Source organism: Oryza glaberrima, chromosome 4 (genome assembly GCF_000147395.1).
Source record: "Oryza glaberrima chromosome 4, OglaRS2, whole genome shotgun sequence".
NCBI lineage: Eukaryota > Viridiplantae > Streptophyta > Magnoliopsida > Poales > Poaceae > Oryza > Oryza glaberrima.
This window is the reverse complement of record NC_068329.1, coordinates 25,778,421-25,800,588: the sequence shown is the minus strand read 5'-3', so window position 1 is coordinate 25,800,588 and position 22,168 is coordinate 25,778,421. Positions and strand designations below refer to the sequence as shown.

General features: G+C 46.0%; 2 protein-coding genes across 2 annotated transcripts; one reads left to right on the top strand and one right to left on the bottom strand.

Moving 5' to 3' along the window:
* Positions 1–6,330: 6,330 nt before the first annotated feature.
* LOC127772294 (scarecrow-like protein 8) lies at positions 6,331–8,796 on the top strand. The gene has a single exon (XM_052298322.1). The coding sequence runs from the start codon at positions 6,573–6,575 to the stop codon at positions 8,430–8,432; it is 1,860 nt and encodes a 619-aa protein (XP_052154282.1). The 5' UTR covers positions 6,331–6,572; the 3' UTR covers positions 8,433–8,796.
* Positions 8,797–18,418: 9,622 nt separating this feature from the next.
* LOC127772328 (BTB/POZ domain-containing protein At1g63850) lies at positions 18,419–21,050 on the bottom strand. Its single transcript, XM_052298357.1, has 2 exons — positions 20,170–21,050; positions 18,419–20,085 (listed from the first exon to the last, which is right to left on the bottom strand). The coding sequence occupies exons 1-2, from the start codon at positions 20,965–20,967 to the stop codon at positions 19,087–19,089; spliced, it is 1,797 nt and encodes a 598-aa protein (XP_052154317.1). The 5' UTR covers positions 20,968–21,050; the 3' UTR covers positions 18,419–19,086.
* Positions 21,051–22,168: the final 1,118 nt, after the last annotated feature.

Genomic DNA, 22,168 nt, shown 5'->3' with positions numbered 1-22,168 from the left:
GGTACTTGCTTAAAGGGGTTGTGCTAACCAAGGATAATTTGGCAAGAGAAATTGGAATGGCAGTTTAAGATGTTATTTTTGTATGAAAAATGAGACTATTCAACATCTTTTTATAGAGTGTCATTATGCAAAATTTGTTTGGAGAGCAGTACAGTTCTCTCTTGGTTTATACCTTCCTACTACCATATCTAATATGTTTGATGGTTGGCTCTTAGGGGTAGACAAGAAGAAGAGTAAACTCATACTTGTAGGAGCTTCTGCCATATGTTGGGCTATGTGGTTGACTAGGAATGATATGGTTTTTGACAAATCACCATCTATCTCATATATGCAGGTAATTTTCAGGGCAACATATTTGCTCCGATTTTGGGCACAGCTGCAAATGTGTGAAGATGATCGAGAGCTTATGAAGGTTGCATGTCGTAGGCTTGAGACAACGGTCATGTAACTCCTTGCAAACTATGGATGGAGATTCACAAATAGACTTGAATAAATGTGCTCTCCTTTTCTTAGTTTGATCTTTTATTTTGTTGGGTGTGTTTAATTCATTTAAACTACACTCAGTGTTTGGGTGTTACTTTTATAATAATTGGCTGTAGCTCTGATGAGCAAAGGCCGGGATCTTTTATTCTATTATCTAAAAAAAATGAAGACATACAGAGTAGTACTACTCTCTCCGTCCAAAAGTAAGCATAGCCATAAGTTTTTATGTCCAACTTTGATCATCGTCTTATTTAATTTTTTTTTAAAAAATACTCCCTCCATTCCAAATTGATCTACATATTTCATAGGTACATCAAGACCAAGAAAAGCTAATAACTCTCTCATACTATATTTACTCAAGCAACAAACTCGATGCATGCATCATCCCCACTATTTCCTAGCCAATAGCAAATCAAGATATTGCATGTGGGTTATAAATACTTGTGTGCATGGATGTATGCATCAATGTCTATTTACTCCAATGCACAAATAATAAATATACTTATTACTTAATGAATGAACACAAATATGTAGATCATTTATGAATAATCTAAAAAAATAATATGTAGATCAATTTGTAATGGAGGGAGTAAAAAATATAAGTTACACATGAAGTATTATTCATGTTTCATAACCTAATAGTAACAAAAATACTAACTATAGATAAATAAGATGAATGATTAAAATTGGATAAGGAAACTAATGGTTAGATTTATTTTGGGAGGGAGGCAGTACTAAACAGGATGCTTCTTCCATGGCAAATGGGCAATGGAGCCCTACGGCGGCGGGTCAACAGCAACCGTCAGATCAATCACGGGGGCGGAGCAATCGGACGGCGGAAAAAAGTCAGCTGAGTTCAGTTAATGAACAACGACGGCAAAGCGATCGGATCAACCCCGACGCTACGGGAGGATAGAGACGGCGCGTGCGCAAACGGCGTCAGATGTGGGCGGAGCGGATCCGGCAGGGGTGATCCGGTCGGCTCTCCGGTGTGGTTGGAGCGGGTGGGCCCCGCGAGACCTGGTCGCGCCAGCCCAGTGCCAGACTGTCCGAATTTCCCTCTCTTCGCGGCAGCCTTGATGCCTGCTCTTTTTTTTCCTTTTTTTCCTCAGTAATAGTAACATTTTCTGTCTCGCGTTGAAAACTTGAAATAATTTGGATCTACGAGCTCCTCCTAGTACAGAGGAAGAGAGAGCAAAACAATTTCACGTTGCATCTCACGTACTACTAGTACATCGGTACACATATACCAACCGAATGGTTCAGACGTAACTACAGTACTAGTAGACGAGAGTATATATATATGCAATATTGGCAGTGTTTAGTTCCCTTTAAAATTCCAAATATTTCGTTACAACAAATGTTTGGATACATGTGTGGAGCATTAAATATGGATGAAAAAACCAATTGCACAGTTTACATGTAAATTACGAGACGAATCTTTTAAGTCTAATTACGCTATGATTTGACAATGTGATGCTACAATAAACATTTGCTAATAATAAATTAATTATGCTTAATAAATTCGTCGCACAGTTTAGCGAAATCTATAATTTATTTTATTATTAATATATTTTAAACTTTAAATATGTGTCTGTATACTTTAAAAAAATTTACACACCAACTAAACACGGTCATTGTGCTACTGCTGTATATTTAACTTTATACTAGTACTAGCATCCTGGTAGCAGTAGTGGAGGGAAACCGGAAAGAATCACTGACAGGAACAGTGTGCGGTCCGCGGTGTCCCAAAAGAAATCCAGGCATAGATTCCTTCGTCAATTCGTTAATCCAGCGCCTACCGTACCGTATGCTTGTTGTTCTGGGCTGGGAGCTGATACCTACTATAGATGTAGGAGCAGTTTGGTCACCGGATGCATGAAAAAAGAAAAAGAAAAAAAAAAGAGGGGAAAAGAATTTCGCCGAATCCTGCAGCTGCTTTCTGCCAGTGACCAACCAATCGCCGTAAAGGCATCTTCTCCCTTTCCATTGCCACTGCTTGCAATCAGTAGTGTAGCACTGTACTACAAATACGAGTACCTAGCTATTTTTTTGCCCTTTTTGTTCTGAGGATAATATAGTGGATTCTGACGACGTAGGTGCATTTACGTCTCAAATTTGCACTAGTAGGGACAGCAAAGCTTTGGTCCTTTTAGAACAAAATTCGATTCTTGTGTGTTTCTCCCTTGTTTTTATTTGCAAACTGAATATTTATTTTTTCGGACAAAAAAATAAACCTGAGTACTAGTACTACTAGTACGCAACAAATCATTTTTTTATGATGCATCAAGCATGTAAACGTGATGCAGCTAGTTTTATCCACTACAGAGCTTGCCAGCTTGGTTACCTATACTCAAGTGTAATAATATTTTTTTAAAATGCTGGATGATCTACTGGGTCACTGCCCAATTTTAAAATTTTTTATTACTCCATTTTGCTGAATTTTTTTCTGGCTCCAAGATGTATAAACAACAGATTTAAGTTTTGACTAGTACCACCTTGCTGCACTGGTGCACCTAGCATTTTAGCCCTGGAGTGCAGGTGATGACTTTGGAACGTGAACCAGGTGGGGTAGCCGGGGGCCTCTCAGCCGGTGCTACACAACAGAGACGGAGATGTTGACCTCCCCGGCTTTGCATCGACGGAAAAGATACCCAAGGATTCCGGGGTCCACGTGAATGGACCCACCGCTCAGTGGCGCTTCTCCTGTCCGGGTTCTCTCGGTGGTGGTGCCGGTCAAGCGTGTTTGGCCCGGAACATTCGGATTTGTTGGCTCACACGTGTCAACCAGGGCCGACCGTATGTCTGTCCCTGGATTTTATGCTTCAACCTTGCTGTGTGGACGTGTGTGTGAGTACGAAAGGTTTTACGGTCGTACTCCGTCCATATGGTCTGCAAATTGCGACGACCTATCGCTATTCTTCAAGTAACACGAGGAGAAAACGTGAAATAAGCTGAAATAACAATCGTTCACACAATCACAGAAAGAGGAATGTGTGGTCCTTGTGTTGAAATTTCTAAGATACTGGTTCATACTTGAAGATTTCATCTTGAAACAAGACAACCTAAGACTTCTTCTTTTTTAGAATAATGTATCGGCATGAATTTATGGGGGGCAGTGGCGCAGTGCCACTGATAAAGTGACAAGTTTAGGGGGGCATAATAGCACATTCAATTCTTTCTGGCTAAAAACAATTCATGAATAAAATCATATATGACCTTTTTAAGAAACATACAACAAAGGGATTGGGAGTTTATAAGAGATAATTGGTAGAGATACTAGTCATGGGAGTTTAATTTTTTACTTCCAGTCTCTTATTTGATACAGTAGTAAAGATGAGATTTACGAGAAATTCAAGTGAAAATTGAATTGTATAGCTTAGATTTATCTAGTCATACTTAGAAGACAATTTCTCTCCTAATTACGAACCCATACCCCGGTATTTAAAATTTAGAAGTTTCCTCTTAAACTTCTCTTCCCAACCCCTAGCTTGTAGAACTCCTGCGTCCACCAACCACTTAACAGCCCCCACCCCTCAAATTCTCATTTCATACTACCAATTCCTTCCAACCAAACGAGTTAGTAGGGCTTTACTGAAAATCCTTTTGCATATATAGGTACTCCCTTAAAAGTTATATTTGATTCGTATACTCAAATACACTAGGATACCAATGTTGTAAGGGCTATAACCTAGTAAAGACAACTACTATCTATACCGATTGTACATAGCACGCATTTATATCCAAGTATAAATCTAAATTTAACAGAGTATCTAATATTTTTAACTTTGTCATCGATAGACAGTGCTAATGTCGTGCAACACCAAATATGTTCTTAAATCATTATGCAAGTTATCTCTATCAGATATGACCTTCCATGTCTCCTCTTTCGACCTGCATAAACATTATATTTGAGAAGATGTGATATGAGCTAAAGACAATTCAATACTATGAATAGTAGTTTGGAATTCCCTCCAGTTATAAGACTTTCTAGTATTGCCTACTTTTATATAAATGCTAATGAATCTAGTCACACATATATATCTAGATTCATTAACATATATATAAATGTGTGCAATGCTAGAAAGTTTTATATTATGAAACGGATGAAATATTTAATTTTTATTCCGACACCGTGAATGACACCTGGAAGATTTGTGGAAATATGTTTCATGAAGAAAGGCCAAAACCAAGAACCCTTTTAATATGACTGAGAAAAAGTACAATTAATATAATCTGTATATCAGATCATATCTCTTGGTTTTTATGCTACTAAATGGCACACAAATACTCATGAACAATTGAACATGGTGTATAAGGAGATAAAATCAGGAAAGTATCATCACCAAGATAACAATCAAATTAGTCTTATTGTATCCTTAAGAGTTGATTGGAATAGATTCACAGAATAATGATAGGGGATCGATTAAAATACAGTCCAGTGAGGCAAAGCCTTATTATATTCTTCCAAAAGAAACTCCAATTTTACAAGTGGACCTTTTGGGTTTCAGTTGTGCATTAGGAATGGATGATTTTGAAGACGTGACCGCTTACCAAGAGTATGAAGCCTGTTTTAGCTGTCAGCTCATGCTAATTAGCCATCTACGCTATTCACAAGGAAAAAAGGGGCCGTCCTTTGGCCAGCAATGGAGGCATTTTTTCATGACAAGAGAGGTTTTGCAATGTGAGCACTACGCAAAGCTATATATATATTTTTAGGAGTATGCATATCTTCTCTCTAAAAAAAATCTACCAGTAAACTTTATGCATGATTCTCTGTATTGTTATTATACCCACGCAACCATGCGACACATGGAAATACTATGGCAGTTGACTTGTTAGGCACTTAAATTAATAAAGCTGAAGCCTGATTCGTACTGTTTGGAGAAGTGGTATGAACATACAGAGAGCTACAGAAGAGAGAAGCAGGGTTTGGGCGCAGAAAGGTGGGTACGGGGTTGTTGGGTGGATATTTCGGTTTCCTAACTAATTCCAAACGCACCCCATGCAAGCAACCTTCTCCCGCGCACACCGCCGAGTCGGAAAAGAAAATTCGCACGCGATATGACGGGATTGCCCTCGTTTTATCCTATTGTTCCTCCACATCTCGGTGGATCACGTAATCTGGTTAGGGGCATCTTCGTCGATTGATGCTAGCAGTAGCAGGATCGCTCGCGTCGCGCGGCCTGGTGACTGCCCAACGTCGCCGGGTCCTACCAAAGGTTTTGAAAGCGACTTTTGCATAACCCTACCAATCTTTCCGTGAAAATACTACTTAACCTCGTGAAATACTAGTACTAGTATGGTTAGTCGGAACATGAGGAGGACTCTGCTACGAGTTCGGGAAATCGCATCCGGGCCCACCTGACCGTGGCTTTGCTGCGTGGCGGCACAAGTCTGGTCCCACCGGTGAACCTTCACCTTGGCGCCGTTGCTTGCGAAACACACGCGGCTGGAAACGTAAGTTGAAACCGGGGGGAATTTGTAGAAAAGAAAAACCAACAGGGGCGGTGGCGAGGCCAGCCGTAGCCAGGTCCCTCTCGCAGACTCCCAGTCTAGCCTTGTTGCCTCGCCTCCTCGCCGCTCGAAAAGTGGGTTGGGGGGGGGGGGGGGGGGGGGGGAATTGCGTGACGCGACGCGAGCCATAACCCCTCCTCCTCCCCTCCGTCTCCGTTTCCATTCCCTGGCACACGCCATTCGCCTCGCTTGCCCGCGCATTTATTTTCAGCAGCGAGCGGGCCCCGCCATAACGCCTCTCCCGATAAACGCAAGGCGGGTGAAGGGAAGTGAAGCCCACCAATTCCTCGACGCCTGTGGCCCACGCCGTCAGTGGGAGTGGCGGTGTCGGGTCCGGAACGAAACGGCGGGGTTTCTTTTTCTTTTGTTTCGGAAGCGTATAATGAGGGCGTTTTATTAGCACAAGCAATTGAATGGCACCGGTTTTTAGCTGGTGGAGGCTGGGAGCCATATAGCATTTGGAGCTAGCCTAGCGGTATTCCTCTCCTAGCCTCCCCTCCTCCTCCTCCTCCTCGGTAGATTCGTCTCGTCGTCGCCGTCGCCTCCCTCCTCTCCGTCCCTCACCTCCTTGCATGGAGCCAGGCGCGCCGTGGCGCGATCCGCGCCAGGGGTACCTGTATGGCGTCGGATCGGCGGTGCAGATGCCGATGCAGCAGCGCTCCGACGCGGCCGCGGCCGGCGGGGTGCTCAAGAGGAGCCTCGGCGACATGGAGAGGTGGCAGCAGCACCAGCATCAGCAGCGACAGATTGCGATGCAGCAGCAGCTGTACCTGCGAACCGTGAGGCAGCGCACGGCCGCGGCGTCGGCGGCCGTCTCGCCGCTCACCTCGGCGGATATCGCGGCTGTTCTAGGCGGGCCACCGTCCCAGCCTCTGGTTCTATCCGGGTCCAGCATGGGAGGGGCCTTCGGATCGCCGTCGTCGACGCTGTCGTCCATCACCACCGCGTCCAGGGCGGTGGCGATGCCGCTCATGCAGCCACAGCTGCAGCGGCAGCAGCAGGTGACATACATGGCGTCCTCGCCACAGGTTCAGGCCTTTGGAACGGCGAGGGCGCTGCCTCCAGCGCCGGCGACGAGCGACCTGTCCATCCTGCAGGAGCTCGAGAAGCAGCTTCTCGGAGACGACGATGAGGTGGAGGCCGCGATGAGCGGGACCGGCTCCGCGGTCACCGGGTCCGAGTGGGAGGAGCAACTCAACTCCATCACCGCGGCGCCGTCGCCCCCACTTACTGCGGCGACGACCCCGAACAACAACAATAACGCCGTGGGTATGACGCGGTCGCCCTCGAACTCGTCCACCTCCACGGCGTCTTCCTCGGCTTCCTGTTCGCCGCCGACCTCGGCCACCACGTCGCGGCAACTACTCTCCGAGGCGGCGGCTGCCATCGCCGACGGACACAATGAAACGGCGGCCACTCATCTGACCGCCCTCAAGCGCGCGGCGAACTCACGCGGCGACGTGGAGCAGCGGCTGGTTGCTATGATGGTGGCGGCGTTGTCCTCCCGCATTGGTCAGACCGCCTCAGTCCCGGACATCTGCGGCGGCGAGACGCGCGCCGGGTCCCAACTCCTCCACGACATATCCCCGTGCTTCCGCCTCGCCCTCCACGCTGCAAACGTGGCCATCGTCGACGCCGTCGGCGACCACCGCGCCATACACCTGGTGGACTTCGACGTCAGTGCCCCGCAGCACGCCGACCTCATCAGGTGCCTCGCTGCTCGCCGGTTGCCCGGAACCTCCCTGAAGGTCACCGCCGTCACCGATCCCGCCTCACCATTCACGCAGTCTGTAACAGCAACACTCCACCTCCAGAAGCTCGCCGAGCGAGCGGGCATAGATTACCGGTTCAAAATGGTGAGCTGCAGAGCAGGGGAGATAGAAGCATCCAAGCTGGGGTGCGAGGCCGGGGAGGCGCTGGCTGTCAACCTGGCGTTCGCGCTCTCCCACGTCCCCGACGAGAGCGTCTCGCCGGCGAACCCGCGCGACGAGATCCTCCGGCGGGTGCGCGCCCTCGGCCCGCAGGTGGTGGCCCTCGTGGAGCAGGAGCTGAACTCCAACACGGCCCCGCTGACCACGCGCTTCACCGACGCGTGCGCGCACTACGGGGCCATCCTGGAGTCGCTGGACGCCACGATCCCCCGGGAGAGCGCGGAGAGGGCGCGTGCTGAGGCGGCGCTGGGCGGGAGGGCGGCGAACGCGGTGGCCAGGGAAGGCGCCGACCGGCTGGAGCGGTGCGAGGTGTTCGGCAAGTGGCGCTCCCGGTTCGGCATGGCGGGATTCCGGCCGGTGGCGCTCGGACCGGGCATTGCTGACCAGGTGTTGGCCCGGCAGGGCCCCGTCGCGGCAGGGTTCGCCGTCAAGGCGGAGAACGGCGTGCTCCGGCTCGGATGGATGGGGCGCGTGGTCACCGTCGCCTCCGCCTGGCGTTAGACCAGGGGATGCCGCGACATTATTGCCGTCACCAAATCGGTCACTTAATTAATTCGCGCTCTTTTTCCATTTTTTCATTTTCCATTTGGTGAGTGAGTTTGGTATTGATCTGGTAAAGCTTAATTAGTTGTAGCAACTCATAATTCTTGGTAGCTAATGCTTATATATGGAAAAAGAGTAAATTATATCACAATTACTTGCTGTTTCTCGCTCGTGGTTCCGTTGCTTGATCAAGATGTAGATAGAATTGGCTGATACGTACATTGCCTAACAAGTGGGCGCAAACGTGCATCCGGTCCTACCTTTTTCTCTTGTTGATTGATGCTTCCTGGCCACGTAGACAGCGGATGATGTTTTCTCCCTGACGTAGTATCAAGCCAAGTAGAGCCATGACCCATGGTACTAGTAGCAGTAACAAAACTGCCAACTTGGTAGTAGTAGTACTTGTTTGCTGCTCTTACATTAGCTGTTTGCAGCCTGCTCAACCCACGGAATTGAACGGTTAAAATCTTAAAATATTTGATTGCTTTTGGGATTAAAGTATAGAGAAGGTTTGGGAGGAAGGATGGGGAAGAGATGTGCACGAAAGGATTTGCCAACGCATTGCAGCACCGAGCATTGGGATTTGCTACGTGCCTCTTCGATTTGGCCTGGGCACGTACACTTGTTGCCAAGTTGGGCATCTGGTTGCGTTCGTGGGACGGAAGGGAAGGGGCCCCGGGTCTTGTGGTGCGAGGAGGAATTGTCTACTTCTTTCTGCTTGCTGTGTGCTTCAAGCTACGGCCAAAGCCGGTGCGTGGAATCCGCGTGCCGGACTTGGCTCTCGTGTGCGGAATACCAATTCCGGACTCTGTGATGGACGTTTCATGCGCCACAGGGAGAGGACCTGGTTGATTGGCCACGCTTGGCTCTACGGTTTGCTCGTCCATGGGTTCAACGCGTCACACGTGTCCCTTGTGCTTACCTGATCGATGTTCACGCGAGATCAACACGGTTAGTGATTTTGTTGCTTTGGTTGGATCCGTGAACGAGTGTGATTTGTCTTAAGGCCCTGTTTAATTCCCAAATAAAAACTTTTCACCCTGTCACATTGAATATTTGAACACATACATGAATTATAAAATATATAAAAAACTAATTATACAGATTGTGTGTAAATTGCTAGACGAATCGTCTAATTGCGTCATGATTTGACAATATGGTGCTACAGCAAATATTTATTAATGGTGAATTAATTAGGTTTAATAAATTTGTCTTGTAGTTTACAGGCGGAATCTGTAATTTGTTTTATTATTAGATTACGTTTAATACTTCAAATGTGTATCCGTATATCTGATATGACACGCTAAAACTTTTCGATCGTCTCACGAACAAGGCCTAAGTAGTAATGTTTATCAGGATCGGGATACTATTATCTAGAATTATTTGGTTTTAACATGACAATATAGGATCAGGATCTGGACAGATTTAAGAAAGTACTACGTAATTTTAAATAAGATTCGTAGTACGTTGTAAAAATTGAAGGCTACAATATTAACTTTTAATTTTGACTAGAAAAAAATGCTCGTGCGTTGTAACGGGTGAAGTGTATTTTAATCTTATTATTGTTATATGATTTAGTTAAGATGCAATTCAATGTGAGAGTCCGCTTGGATATATATTTTTTTAGAAAATCATGAGCTGCAGCTAGAAGTCCGATCGTCTTAAGTTAGCATGCGGGTTTTTTTAAATAGAATTCTTATATGATTTCTTCTGTATTATCAAAAGTGAATCATCTTAAAAACTGACTCAAATACAGATTTGTATTTCCAAAAGCAATCGAACTTAAAAAAGCGACTCATATACGGATGACGTACCAAAATACCGATAAAAACATCTTCAATTTTTATAATAGTAGAGAAGAGATACATACAACTGAACAGACAAGATATATTCGTAGTAATAGCATATGTTCTATTTAATCAAAACTACTTATATTTTAGAACGTAGATAGTACTTTGGATTGGAATACTATGGAAAAATTATATTACATAGTGGGATCTTAGTATCAGTCTGGTTGCACGTTTCCGGTATCATCTTACAAAAGAGTAATATATCCTTTGGTAATGCTTGTCCGTGAACACTGCATGTTGGAGTCTTAAACCATGCGGTATTTTAATATCTTTGTGATAACGATGAACGTACCAACATGGTGTTCGCTTGCTCTATAACGATGTTGACTCGATTAAGTTAATTATGTGTCACGCTCGTCTACAAAACCACCAATATCACCATGGGAATCAACAAACTTGAGTCCAGATGCAAGCACAGATGACAGATCGGTGGAGAGAGATTCTTCCTTTTACTCCTTCCGTGCTCTCGTCCCATCGAGAAATTGGAGATTTAGCCATCTTCATAACTCGTTTTACAATTATCGTCGTGCTTAGTTTCAATTTTTTTTTCAAACTTCTAACTTTTTCATCACATCAAAACGTTCCTACACACACAAACTTATAACTTTTCCGTCACATCGTTTCAATTTCAACTAAACTTCTAATTTTGGTGTGAACTAAACACACCTGTGTAGAAAAGTTTTGATGTGATGGAACAGTTGAAAGTTTGAAGAAAAAATTGGAAACTAAACAAGGGCTAAAATTGAAAGTTTGATTGAAATTGGAATGATGTGATGGAAAAGTTGAAAGTTTGTGTGTGTAGAAAAGTTTTGATATGATGGAAAAGTTGGAAGTTTGAAAAAAAACTTTGAATCTAAACTCGGCCTATACCATCTTTAAAACTTGATACGATAAAATGCTAATCTCACTATATGGATTATCATTTTCTCATTATCATTTATTTTTTTAAAAAAAATTCCACTCTACAGGTGATGATAGAACAAAAATAACCCAACTCATTGGCTTTGTCACCCTCGACGAGTGGGATGCCGAGGATGAGGTGGTGTATGGGCTCGAGCGGCTCTAGGAACTCCCGATCATTGGAGAGCGGCGGAGAAGGAGGACGTGGTGGTGCGTGACCGTCACCGCAACATCGCCACCACCACAACTTCCCCCTCCACCCGTGCTAGCACCACCGTCCCCTGTTCCACCCCAACACAGTGTCGTCGTCTCCTCCGCCGCCTCCACCCGCGCCAACAGCACCGCCACCCTCCTCCGCCTTGCCCCACAACGCCGCCTCCTCCTCCTTCGGCTCCACTTGCACCAGCACCACCGCCCCTCCTCTCCCTTCCCTTTCTTTGAGCAGCCAGCACAAGCGCACAGGCTACCCCCTGCTGCCGCCACTACAACTGGTTGGTCATGCAAGGTTGTAGTCGTCGACCATGGCCGCTCCACGTAGGTAGCACATGGGGGCATTTTCATCTGATCATAACGTGAAGAGCAAAAATTGATTTTGGAAGTCAATGAAAATGAGAAAATGGCAATCTGACGAGTAGCGTGCGCTCGAGATTGAAATTTTATCAAATAAAGTTTTGAAGGTGGCATAATAGCGAAACCTAGTTTTGAATATGGCTAAATGTCCATTTTCTCAGACTAAACGTCACCCTAGCTCTCTTGTGTTGCCTCAACCTTGCAACAAACATTAACACTTTAGTTACTAAGAATTTTGCTTCTATACCCATCGTCCTCTGTTTTCACCCTTCTCCCCCTCCAATCTTACCGCTCTCGCCCATTGTTGACATCTCCCTCGTACATAAAGTTTGAGCAATGCAAAGTAGTTGAAGTTAATGGACGTCGTTGCAAGGTTGAGGCAACACATGAGAGATGGGGTGGCTATATAAAACCGCACACATGTTTAGATTTCGAAAAGTCAAACCTTATAGATTTTAACCAGCAATTAGTCAAATTACAAGTGCATTTAGCGCATAAAAATTATAACAATAGATTTATATTCAAAATGTTTTGACGGAATATTGGTTTCATATTTATTTAAAAAACACAAATATTGGAAAAAAAAACCTAATATCAAATATCAAATAGATAGAAGTGGTGAAGCTTTGAACCAAGCTGGCTGGCCCATCACCTTATGGAGCTAGACGAAAAACCCTGGTCGTTTCTCTTCATATTTATTAGAAATACTTTTTACAAGAAAAAATAAATAATTTTACAAGAAATCAACTATCGAAATTTTAATTTTGCAGCCTAAATTAATACTACTATACGCCATACAAGATTGTTTTAGGCTTTAGGGGGAGCTTGGATGGGGCTAAAAAATTTTAGACCCTGTCACATCGGATGTTTGCATACTAATTTGAAGTATTAAACGCAGACTAATGATAAAACCTATTTCATAACCCTGGACTAATTCGCGAGACGAATCTATTGAGCCTAATTTATCCATGATTAGCCTATGTGATACTACAGTAAACATTTTCTAATTATAGATTAATTAGGTTTAAAAAATTTGTCTCGTAGATTAGCTCTCATTTATGCATTTAGTTTTATAAGTAGTCTATATTTAATACTCTAAATTAGTGTAAAAAACATTCGATGTGATACGTGTCCAAATTAGTAGTCTATATTTAAGCCGTAGTATATGGGCTGGGGAATATGATCGTACGAAGGTAGGAGTCCTAGATGTATGCGTTCACGTGCCATCACGTACTGTACTAGGTTACGAGTACTAGATAAATGCATTTTACTAAGGTTGCATGTAGTAACACGGTACTACTACCCACCAATAAAGTTGGATCAACCAAACAAAATTACACAATCATTCACCACTAGCTGGAAGGATGTTAATGCAGAATATTACAAAATGTATTATAGAATCCGTCCCATTTTTTTTCGAAAGACCTGTACCATTAATTTGAAATGTTGAGGAATAGTACAACGCCACTTGTTACACTAATCATTTCGGCACATTCTAATGATGTGGCGATCATGATCATTATATTTGTATGAAAACCTGCAGAATTGTCTAGTCCTCTCCATCAATTTCTTTTCCTTTAGGCATACCGTGTAAAATAGTACAGTAACACCTGCACATTATAGGAAATTCGAAGAGTTGGCATAGTATTTGAGTTGAAAAATCCGACTAAATAGTAAATTAACACTGGTGTTGTACTAGTAGTTTCGTCGGGCCTTTTACACCGAGCCTAAGGCTTAACTAACCTTGAGTTTATGAGCCCCAGCTAACATTCTAACAGGAGTCTCTCGTGCCCACCCCCCGTGCAGAGTTGCAATAATATCCACCCATTAATTGCAAGGGAGGACATCAAATCACAATCAAGCGCATTGCATAAACTGAGGGACTGTTTGTTTTCCAGAGACTTATTCCAAGTCCTATCACATCGGATGTTTTAGCACTAATTTAGAGTATTAAACATCCACTAATTATAAAACTCATTCCATAAGCTTGGACTAATTCGCGAGACGAATTTTTTAGTCTAATTATGACATAATTTTGACAATGTGATGCTACAGTAAACTTTTGATAATTATGGATTAATTAGGCTTAAAAAATTCGTTTCGCGGATTAGCTCTCATTTTGAAATTAGTTTTTTTATTAGTCTATGTTTAATACTCTAAATTAGCGTCCAAACATCCGATGTCCCCTGAGATCTCAAGAGAAAATCACAGAGCTAATCAATCAATTGACGCCTGCTGATTCCCATCAGGTCCACCAGGGCCGGCAACGTACGTACTGTGCACCTTACTGTACAACGCTATTCAAGCTGAAATCCATCTGCAATTCGGCACACGGCTGTCGAGCCCGTGGAACCCAAGTGCTACTGATAGGTTTCGTGTGTTGGCGATTCACTTGGGACCCAAGGTACGTGCATCGGTTTCAAGTTGGAGCAGGGTACCGTGACGTACGCCCAGACCGAGCCAATCGATATGATCTCACCAACATTCGGTTGGGGCGCGAATCAGGAACTTGTGCGAAACAAGATGGAGAAATGTAGAGCCAAAACGATCTCTTGTTGGCCACTAGCCTCTCCGCCTCTGCACGGGATCAACTAAGTCACAAAGATGAGATCGCAGTAGCGCGCACCAACCAGCCGCGCTTCGGCACAGGCCAACCACACGAACGAGGCCATATTGATTTTTCCGAGGAATCTTGTGCCACCATTCACACAAAAGATCGGAGACGAGTTTGTTCGTTTGTTTGTATTTATAGTGAGTGGCGTTGACGTGTCAACTGATGTGAGTCTAACCGATGAAGAACGAATGGACAGAGGAAAACTGTTCGCGGTACTTTTAGCTTGGCTGCATTTGCACGTATATGCGTGATGGGATGAATTAGGCATCGTACTACAATCAAAGGTCAAGCCCCTGGAGGCCTACGCCGTCGTGGTAGGAATCAATCGATCTCTTCAAGATCAGTAGGCTAGAGGTGCGCCATCGTTAATTTACTGCACGTTTCATACCAAGAACGACTTCCAAGCCCTTCGCGGCACACATGTCCGGAGGGAAAAAAAGAAGAAGAAGAAAGCAACGCAATAGGTGTTATTGTTGCATGAGCAACACATGCGTCTCTGATGAGCATGAGGGCATCGATCATGAGCTAAAAGAGGTGGTCTAGCTCGTTCCACGTGACCCCGCAAACGTTTTCAGCGGTTTACTCGCACCTTCCCGAACGTTTTGCGACTAATCGATCTGACCTCTACTCGCCAGCGTCACGCGCTTACGGTGATACGGCGAATCGCGGTGAAGGCGGCGCCCGATGCATGACGAAGCGGACGAGCCGCGCGCGCGCCCGGCCAACCACCGAAGCGTCCGTGGCCGTGTGTGCTGCCCGCGCCGGTGGCCAGCCACGGCTAGAAGACGCGCGCGCCCGCACGCGGCGCCAGTGGAGACGGGAGGGGAACGTGACACCAGCAACCGAAAGCCCCCACGCGTGCGCATGTCAGCGGCAGATCAGCCTCTGCGCCGCGCTGCGCCACCATACGTGCAGGGGCGAACAGTAGTTCACTTGGCCACGCGCGGGGAATAGTAGCCAACGCCCCCGCTGGTGGCTTGTCAATCTCGCTTGAACCAGCGGCCGGTGTGGCGGTGTATCGTCGACGGTTTGACTCGTGTTCTCCATGGTTTCTTTCTGCCCCTTTTCCATTTTCACATGTGTTCCTACGGATGCTATACCCACTTATGTTCAAGTATTTTATACTGCAACTACAGCCAAGTAGGTAATATACTATTTTTGCGTCGGTAAAAAGTGACACACAGCTTCTTTTTGGCAATATATATGTAGTTTGGCAGATAAATACTGTATCTTTCTTTAAATCCTTTTTAGCAAGTCGGCAGGTTCCGGTGTTAGGACGAACGAACCAAGAGGGTATCGGACAATATAAGCCTTGCGTAGGTTCGAGCAACTTGACAGTCGAAAGGGAAGGGGGGGCAGTACAGGGAGTTGTTAACTAGGGTAGGTGAGTAGAGAAGGTTCAGCAAGCCAGCCACCGTCTGGATAGAAATGGTGGCGCCACTTGTGCTGGCAATTTTTTGCGTTGACAAACGGAAGCAGCAGAGCACACGCTTGCAAGTAGGTTGGCCAAATTGCTGTGCGCCCTTAAAAGAAACAGAAGCTCGCATTTTTTTTTGTGCCCTCGTCGGCATGCAAGTTGCAGCGGCGAAGACCGGGTCTGAGCTGACGGCTGCCGAGCCAACGCCGGTCGGGAACGGAGTTTGCTGACACCCAGAATTCTGAACTTTTCAGCCCGCTCTGTGGCTGCCGTTTTATTTCAGACTTCTCGAACAAATAACACAGGTTAGTGCTACAAAGATCCAAGAGGATGATGATTCTAGGTTCAAGAAGCAGCGGAAGCTGAGCAGGTAGCTGTTTCATGCGATCACTGTCGTAAAAGATCTCGCATCACTTACTAGCACCCTATGCGGAAGAATGTAAGTACTGTAATTTCGTCAACTAATTATGGTTTACAAATCCCTGATCCAACAGGCTATACAAGCCTACAATAAGCACAACATGGAGGTGAAGGACAGAAATTTTGTTGTTCCTTCCCCCATTCAATTTGCAGGAAGAAACATTCAATGTCTATTTGCACATTCAAAGATTTGGCACCTAACACAACGATGAATCAGGACGACAGGTTTTGGTCAGCTGCCCACTTGTACATTTTCCTTCAGGTTTAGATAATTTCAGTTCTCCAATCCCCATATACAAAACAGCAATGTTGAACCTACAGAGTCCGCAGGGTAATAGTAATGTTGATCATATAAAGTTCAGTAGGGAAATAACCGTCATTATAGTTTCAGGCAGCGAGGGAGCTACACTGCATTCCTGCAGATTCAATCATACTTTAAGGCTCTTTAATTTTTGAATTCAACCATCTTTTGCACCAATTAATAGAACTTCGCAGCATTTGTTAAGAAATTTCTATGGCCTCCAGCAAAAAGAACCTACTAAAGTACATCCCTCGCAACTTTGAGGTCACAAAGAAACTCTAGAAGAAGAAATTCAGTCATTGAGCATTGTGCTTCTACCAGATGGACTGAGCAACTGAAAACACATGGTATAAGACTTGCAATCGTACTGTTGTTTAGCCATTTCTGATTCTTTCTCGTACTTCTTCCTACTTCCCCTTTCACAGTATCCCTTGTCCATTCTTCCCCCTTGATGTACATGCAATGCTCTTTCTGTTTCAGACCAAAAAAGGTTGATGTCATACTTCCTCAGTTTCATATCAGATAAACAAAATTTGTTCAGCAAACAAGAAACAAGTCAATTCCTGCATTTATTAGGAAAGAAAATGTTGGCCATGAAAAATGTGTGAATAGCTCAGAAAACAAATTGCTCGACGCGGCAGGGGATCACAGAAACCCTGTTTAGTAGATGCAGTACGGTTCACGAAAGCGAATACACTTATACACCTTTCTTGACTGAAAAAGATAAGGCAAATGTACCTTCTGTCTGGTAAAGACATTTACTCCCGAAGAAGAAAACAGCGAAGTAACACATCGATGGTACGGAGGCAGAGTTGATTGCAGAACATGCATTTCAATCAAAAGCTATAAAATACTGCTAGAGGGATTGGCCAACTGTGGGCACTTTTTAGTTGAAAATAACCTTTTGTTCTATCTTTTGGTTTAGGTAGCAATACAACAATATTTTAGTGGATCACCTTACTTAGAAGAATAAGAAGTCCCAAATCGTAAGGATGCTGAACGATACAGTAACACACCAACCCTCAGAAAAATAGGGAAAGCTGCATAGAATGATGAGATTTGATTGCTATTCGCTTCAACATAAGGGTGTGTTTAGTTCACACCAAAATTGAAAGTTTGATTAAAATTGGAACGATGTGATGGAAAAGTTAGAATTTCGTGTGTAGGAAAGTTTTGATGTGATGGAAAAGTTGAAAGTTTGAAGAAAAAGTTTGGAACTAAACTCGGCCTAAGTTCTATAAAATAGGTGCAACAAATGGCATGGCCAATAAGGATTTTAATAAGCAGTGGTACATACTGATATCATATAACCTCATTCTTACCACACCCATTTCCCTCCTGAAAACGGCATAGCAGCTCAACCAACAGCAACTTGACAAATACAACAAATCAAGCTGATTGGGTCAGAATCTACTCTACACACTGCGCCGAAGCAAACGTCCATCCAATTCCAATTGTACACCAACTTTTCTCACATGGCATGACAGCTCGGTTAGTGAGCAGATAAGGAGACATAAAAAAGGATGTGTAGAACATGCACCCAACTAGTAATTACACAAACAAAAACACAAGAATATGGAACTGACTGAGCACATATAAACCTTGAGATAATAGCAAGTACACAGATGAGCACATATAAACCTTGAAATAATAGCAAGCACACAAATAAACACACAGAATATGGAACTGATCGAGCACAAAAAAAACCTTGAGATAAAAGCAAGTACACTTTCATCTTCTCTGAAATTAAAACCTAAAAAAATATCCAGATTATTCCTTTGGCCCTAGCAAATAAAGCACATCATACTACTTCAAATTGTATCTGAATTTCTCAACTCCTGTACCATAAGCTGTTAGTGTTATCTGTACATAGACATGTAATCCAGGTCAGATTCATGTGGTCGATTTGGCACAAAAGAATTGTACATGCAAAATATCTCTCGGAATCGGACTTGGATTAGGGGTGTATGATTGGAGAAAATTTTTTGGATAAGAGTGTCCAGGTAACACTGATTATACTAGGTGGGAAAAAAACATCCTACTTCATTTCCAATTCAAAATGGATCCAGCATAGAGGCACATCAGATCTGGTATAATTGAAGATGAATTTCTCAACTCCTGTACCATAAGCTGTTACTCAGTGTTATCTGTACATAGACATGTAATCCAGGTCAGATTCATGTGGTCGATTTGGCACAAAAGAATTGTACATGCAAAATCTCTCTCAGAATCTGACTTGGATTAGGGGTGTATGATTCCAGAAAATTTTTTGGATAAGAGTGTCCAGGTAACACTGATTATACTAGGTGGGAAAAAAAAACATCCTACTTCATTTCCAATTCAAAATGGATCCAGCATAGAGGTACATCAGATCTGGTATAATTGAACAAGATGAACATACTCGTGTATAATCACCTAAATCAAACAGAAATAATAGAGAGCTCAACAAGACAGTTAGATCACAACTACAGATCAAACAGCATTAACCTTTACATCACAACATCAGCCACACATTGTATCCGAGAACTGAACCAACGTAATCAAGAATTCTCACAGATTGCTGTGATCCTCAAACGAGGTGGTTGATCGGGTTCACCGTTTCTTTTCCAGAAGGCACGCCGCCACCATACCTCGAATCCTCTCTGAATATTTGGGCAGTCCTCCCCAGAGTTCAGGAACCGATTGAACCATGCCAGCAAGATCTCCTGCTGAGTTGCTAGCGGCAGTGTCAGGATGGTGTTTGCCAGTCCATCCTCAATCAAATGCCGGTCAAGCCCCTTGCAGGCTCGCCTCATCCATCCAAAGTCTTCATAGAATGGTTCTAACCAAGTACTCAAGAGTTGACAACGGACCTCTTTGGACACCAAGATCTGTCCCTTGCCAACCCCAACAAAGAGTCTTGCCGTCACTCGGCTAACTTCATAGCGGTGTATTGCTGGCACCTTGCCATGCAACTCTGCCAACTCAATCTGCATTGCCCACGTCCTCAAGAAATCCTCGGCAATCTGGCGTTCGACAAGGATGTCAAGCATCCAGTGAAGGTTGTCAGCCTGCCTGGCAATCTGCGCTACCTCAGATTGGTCACCCCCTGCAGCCATCTCAAATTGTTCATGCAGCAGGCGCAAGCAGCCATTGCACGCCGAATACAGTGACTCCTTCCGGAGGTCACCTCCAATGGCTCCTCCACGCGATGTGCTGTTCTCCCTGAGCATTTTGGAAACCAGCCCCTTCATTTCCCTCCTTGCCTTCTCGTCCTTCCCTTCCAGGACGACCTGCAGGAGCCTCACTAACACCTCCTCCCCACCACCTGAATTGCCACCACCATTGCAACCACTGCCGACCTCCACCTCTTCAGCCACTGCCGAGGGAGCCAACTCCAGTGAGACCCTCTTAAGCACCTCCCCAGCGCCCGAGTTCTCGAGGTGCAGCTGTGTCAACAATGCCGCCACCTTCTCATCGTCATCCTCCGCCCACGGAGCTGCCTCTAAATACTCCAAGCAAGACAGGACCCCAGCGTCGAACACAATGGCCGCGGACACCTACAATCACAGAAAGAAGGAAATCTCAGTGATCAGTGGACAAAAGTCAGTGATTCCGGATGAAAGAAGGAAAAAAGGGCGCACCTTTAGAATGCCGAGGACCTTGCTCACATCCTCCCTCATGAGCCTCCGGCGGAGATCCTTGCAGTACATGAGCCGCAGCGTCTCGACGTAGACCTCGACATCGTCGCAGTCGGAGATCTCAACGATGTGCGGCAACGTCCTCTGCTGCTTGGACCAGCGGTCGGAGAGCTTGGCGGCGAAGAACCTGCTGTGGGCGACGAGTATGTGGCGGTGCACGCAGAGCGTGACGGAGAGGCCATCCTTGGAGGTGAGGGTGAGGCGGACGTCGGAGGAGTCGGCGTCGTTGAACTGGTTCCCGGGGCTGCAGCTGCCGATGAGCTCGGCGACGCGATCCTGGAGCAGCACCTGCCTGTCCATGGAGCGGGCGGGCTGCAGCGGGTGCGCCTGCTGCGGCGGGGCCGGGATGGAGTGGATGGCGGCGGCGGTGCGCGGGTGGTAGTCCTGCTCGTTGGCCATCATGTCGAAGAGGGTTGGGCTGGAGCGCGTCTTGTCGAGCGGCAGCGGCGGCGGGGACATTGGGTTGAGGAGGCCGGCGTTGAGCGCGGAGTTGAACTTGGTGTAGCTGGACGGGTAGGAGGTGGGCGGCTGCGGCGGGGGATCCATCGTTTCGGCGGCGGGGGAGCTGGATTGGGATGACGGGGAGGAAGAGGCAGCGGCGGCGGCGGGGGTGGGGGTGTGGCCGTGCGGAGCGCAGCACCAGGAGGAGGCGAGGTCGTGGGGGACGAGGTGGGAAGGGGAAGGCTTTGGGAACAACGGCCTGGATCTGGAGGTGGAGGTGGAAGGGGAGGAAGCGGGCATAGCGGTGAGCCGGTATTTGGCAAGGGAGGGAAGGAAAGGATGGGGCGCGCGTCGTGGGGATTCTCGCCGCGCGGGGGCAGCACGGGGAGCGCTTGCTTGTCGTCTTTTGATGCGGGGACGGGGCGTGGGGGGGAGTTAATGGATTGGATGGACTTCGAACGCGGGGGGGACCACCACCCGGTTGGCACGTCCCGGTGCCGCCGTGGGTCGAACAAGGCGTGACATGCCGCGATCAATGCCCGGGTGGTGGTGGTGTTGGCGTGGGTGTGTGCGGGGCGTACGTGAGCCGGGGAGCGTTGCCCGCGCGCCGGCTGGACGGGCCGTATCACTGTATCACCGCCGCCGCCGCCTGCGCGCGAGGAGGAGATCTCTGTCGTGTCCCCGCGTAACTCGTACTCTAAACCCGTACTATTGTGCACGCAAAGCACCGAGCAATTGAGTTGTGCGCACGGTAGCGCGCGGGTGCGCCGTGCTACGAACTCATCGTGTATGACAATACGGGGTGAGCGTATTTTTGGTCGAACTAGTATATGAAGTTGACAAATTGAATCTTCAAGCTAGTAAAGCGTAGGAGTACTAGTACTCGCCAGAACAGACGACTGCTCCCTGTTTAATGACAGGGCATGGTACACCAGCTTAGTTAGCCTAAACGAAACGGCGACGACAGCGATTAATTCACGTGCCAGCCGGCCTTTTCCACGGACGGCTGCACTCGGATGAGCGCCGCATGTGCGTCCTCCTCGTTAGCTTTTGGCCTTTACTAACCAGCCATAGCATAATAAGCAATTAAGTGCATCCAAGGCTTTTGGTTCCACTTCAGCAGCCAGAGAACAAACAGTTGGGCACTGGGCAGTTGCATTCCAATCCACCCAAATTTTGGTGTTTGCTCGTCGAACTGGTGTTGCAAGACAAACGTCCAGCTTGATTGTATGCCAAACCACGCACAAATTCCAAATGCAGATCAGCATGCAGATGGCCAGACGCTTCTCCTCGACATACAACCAAGGCACTCGCTGTTAAGGTCAGCAGCTTTTGCAGGGATTACCGGCCTTACCTGGATCCACCGGGACAGACAACAGTTGGCGTCAACAGTGCCACAATCCGATAGTGGTCCTATCAGGTATAGTTAATTGTTACGAGGACAGACTTTGACACCTTGATGTGTATAGCCCTCCTTCCCCTGATGACAATAACATTCACT

Excerpts from the sequence above, each read along its gene's own strand:
- LOC127772294 (XM_052298322.1), top strand. The coding sequence starts at position 6,573 with ATGGAGCCAGGCGCGCCGTGGCGCGATCCGCGCCAGGGGTACCTGTAT.
- LOC127772328 (XM_052298357.1), bottom strand. The coding sequence starts at position 20,967 with ATGCCCGCTTCCTCCCCTTCCACCTCCACCTCCAGATCCAGGCCGTTG. Across the intron at positions 20,086-20,169 it reads AGGTCCTCGGCATTCTAAAG|GTGTCCGCGGCCATTGTGTT; the intron begins GTGCGCCCTTTT and ends CTGTGATTGTAG.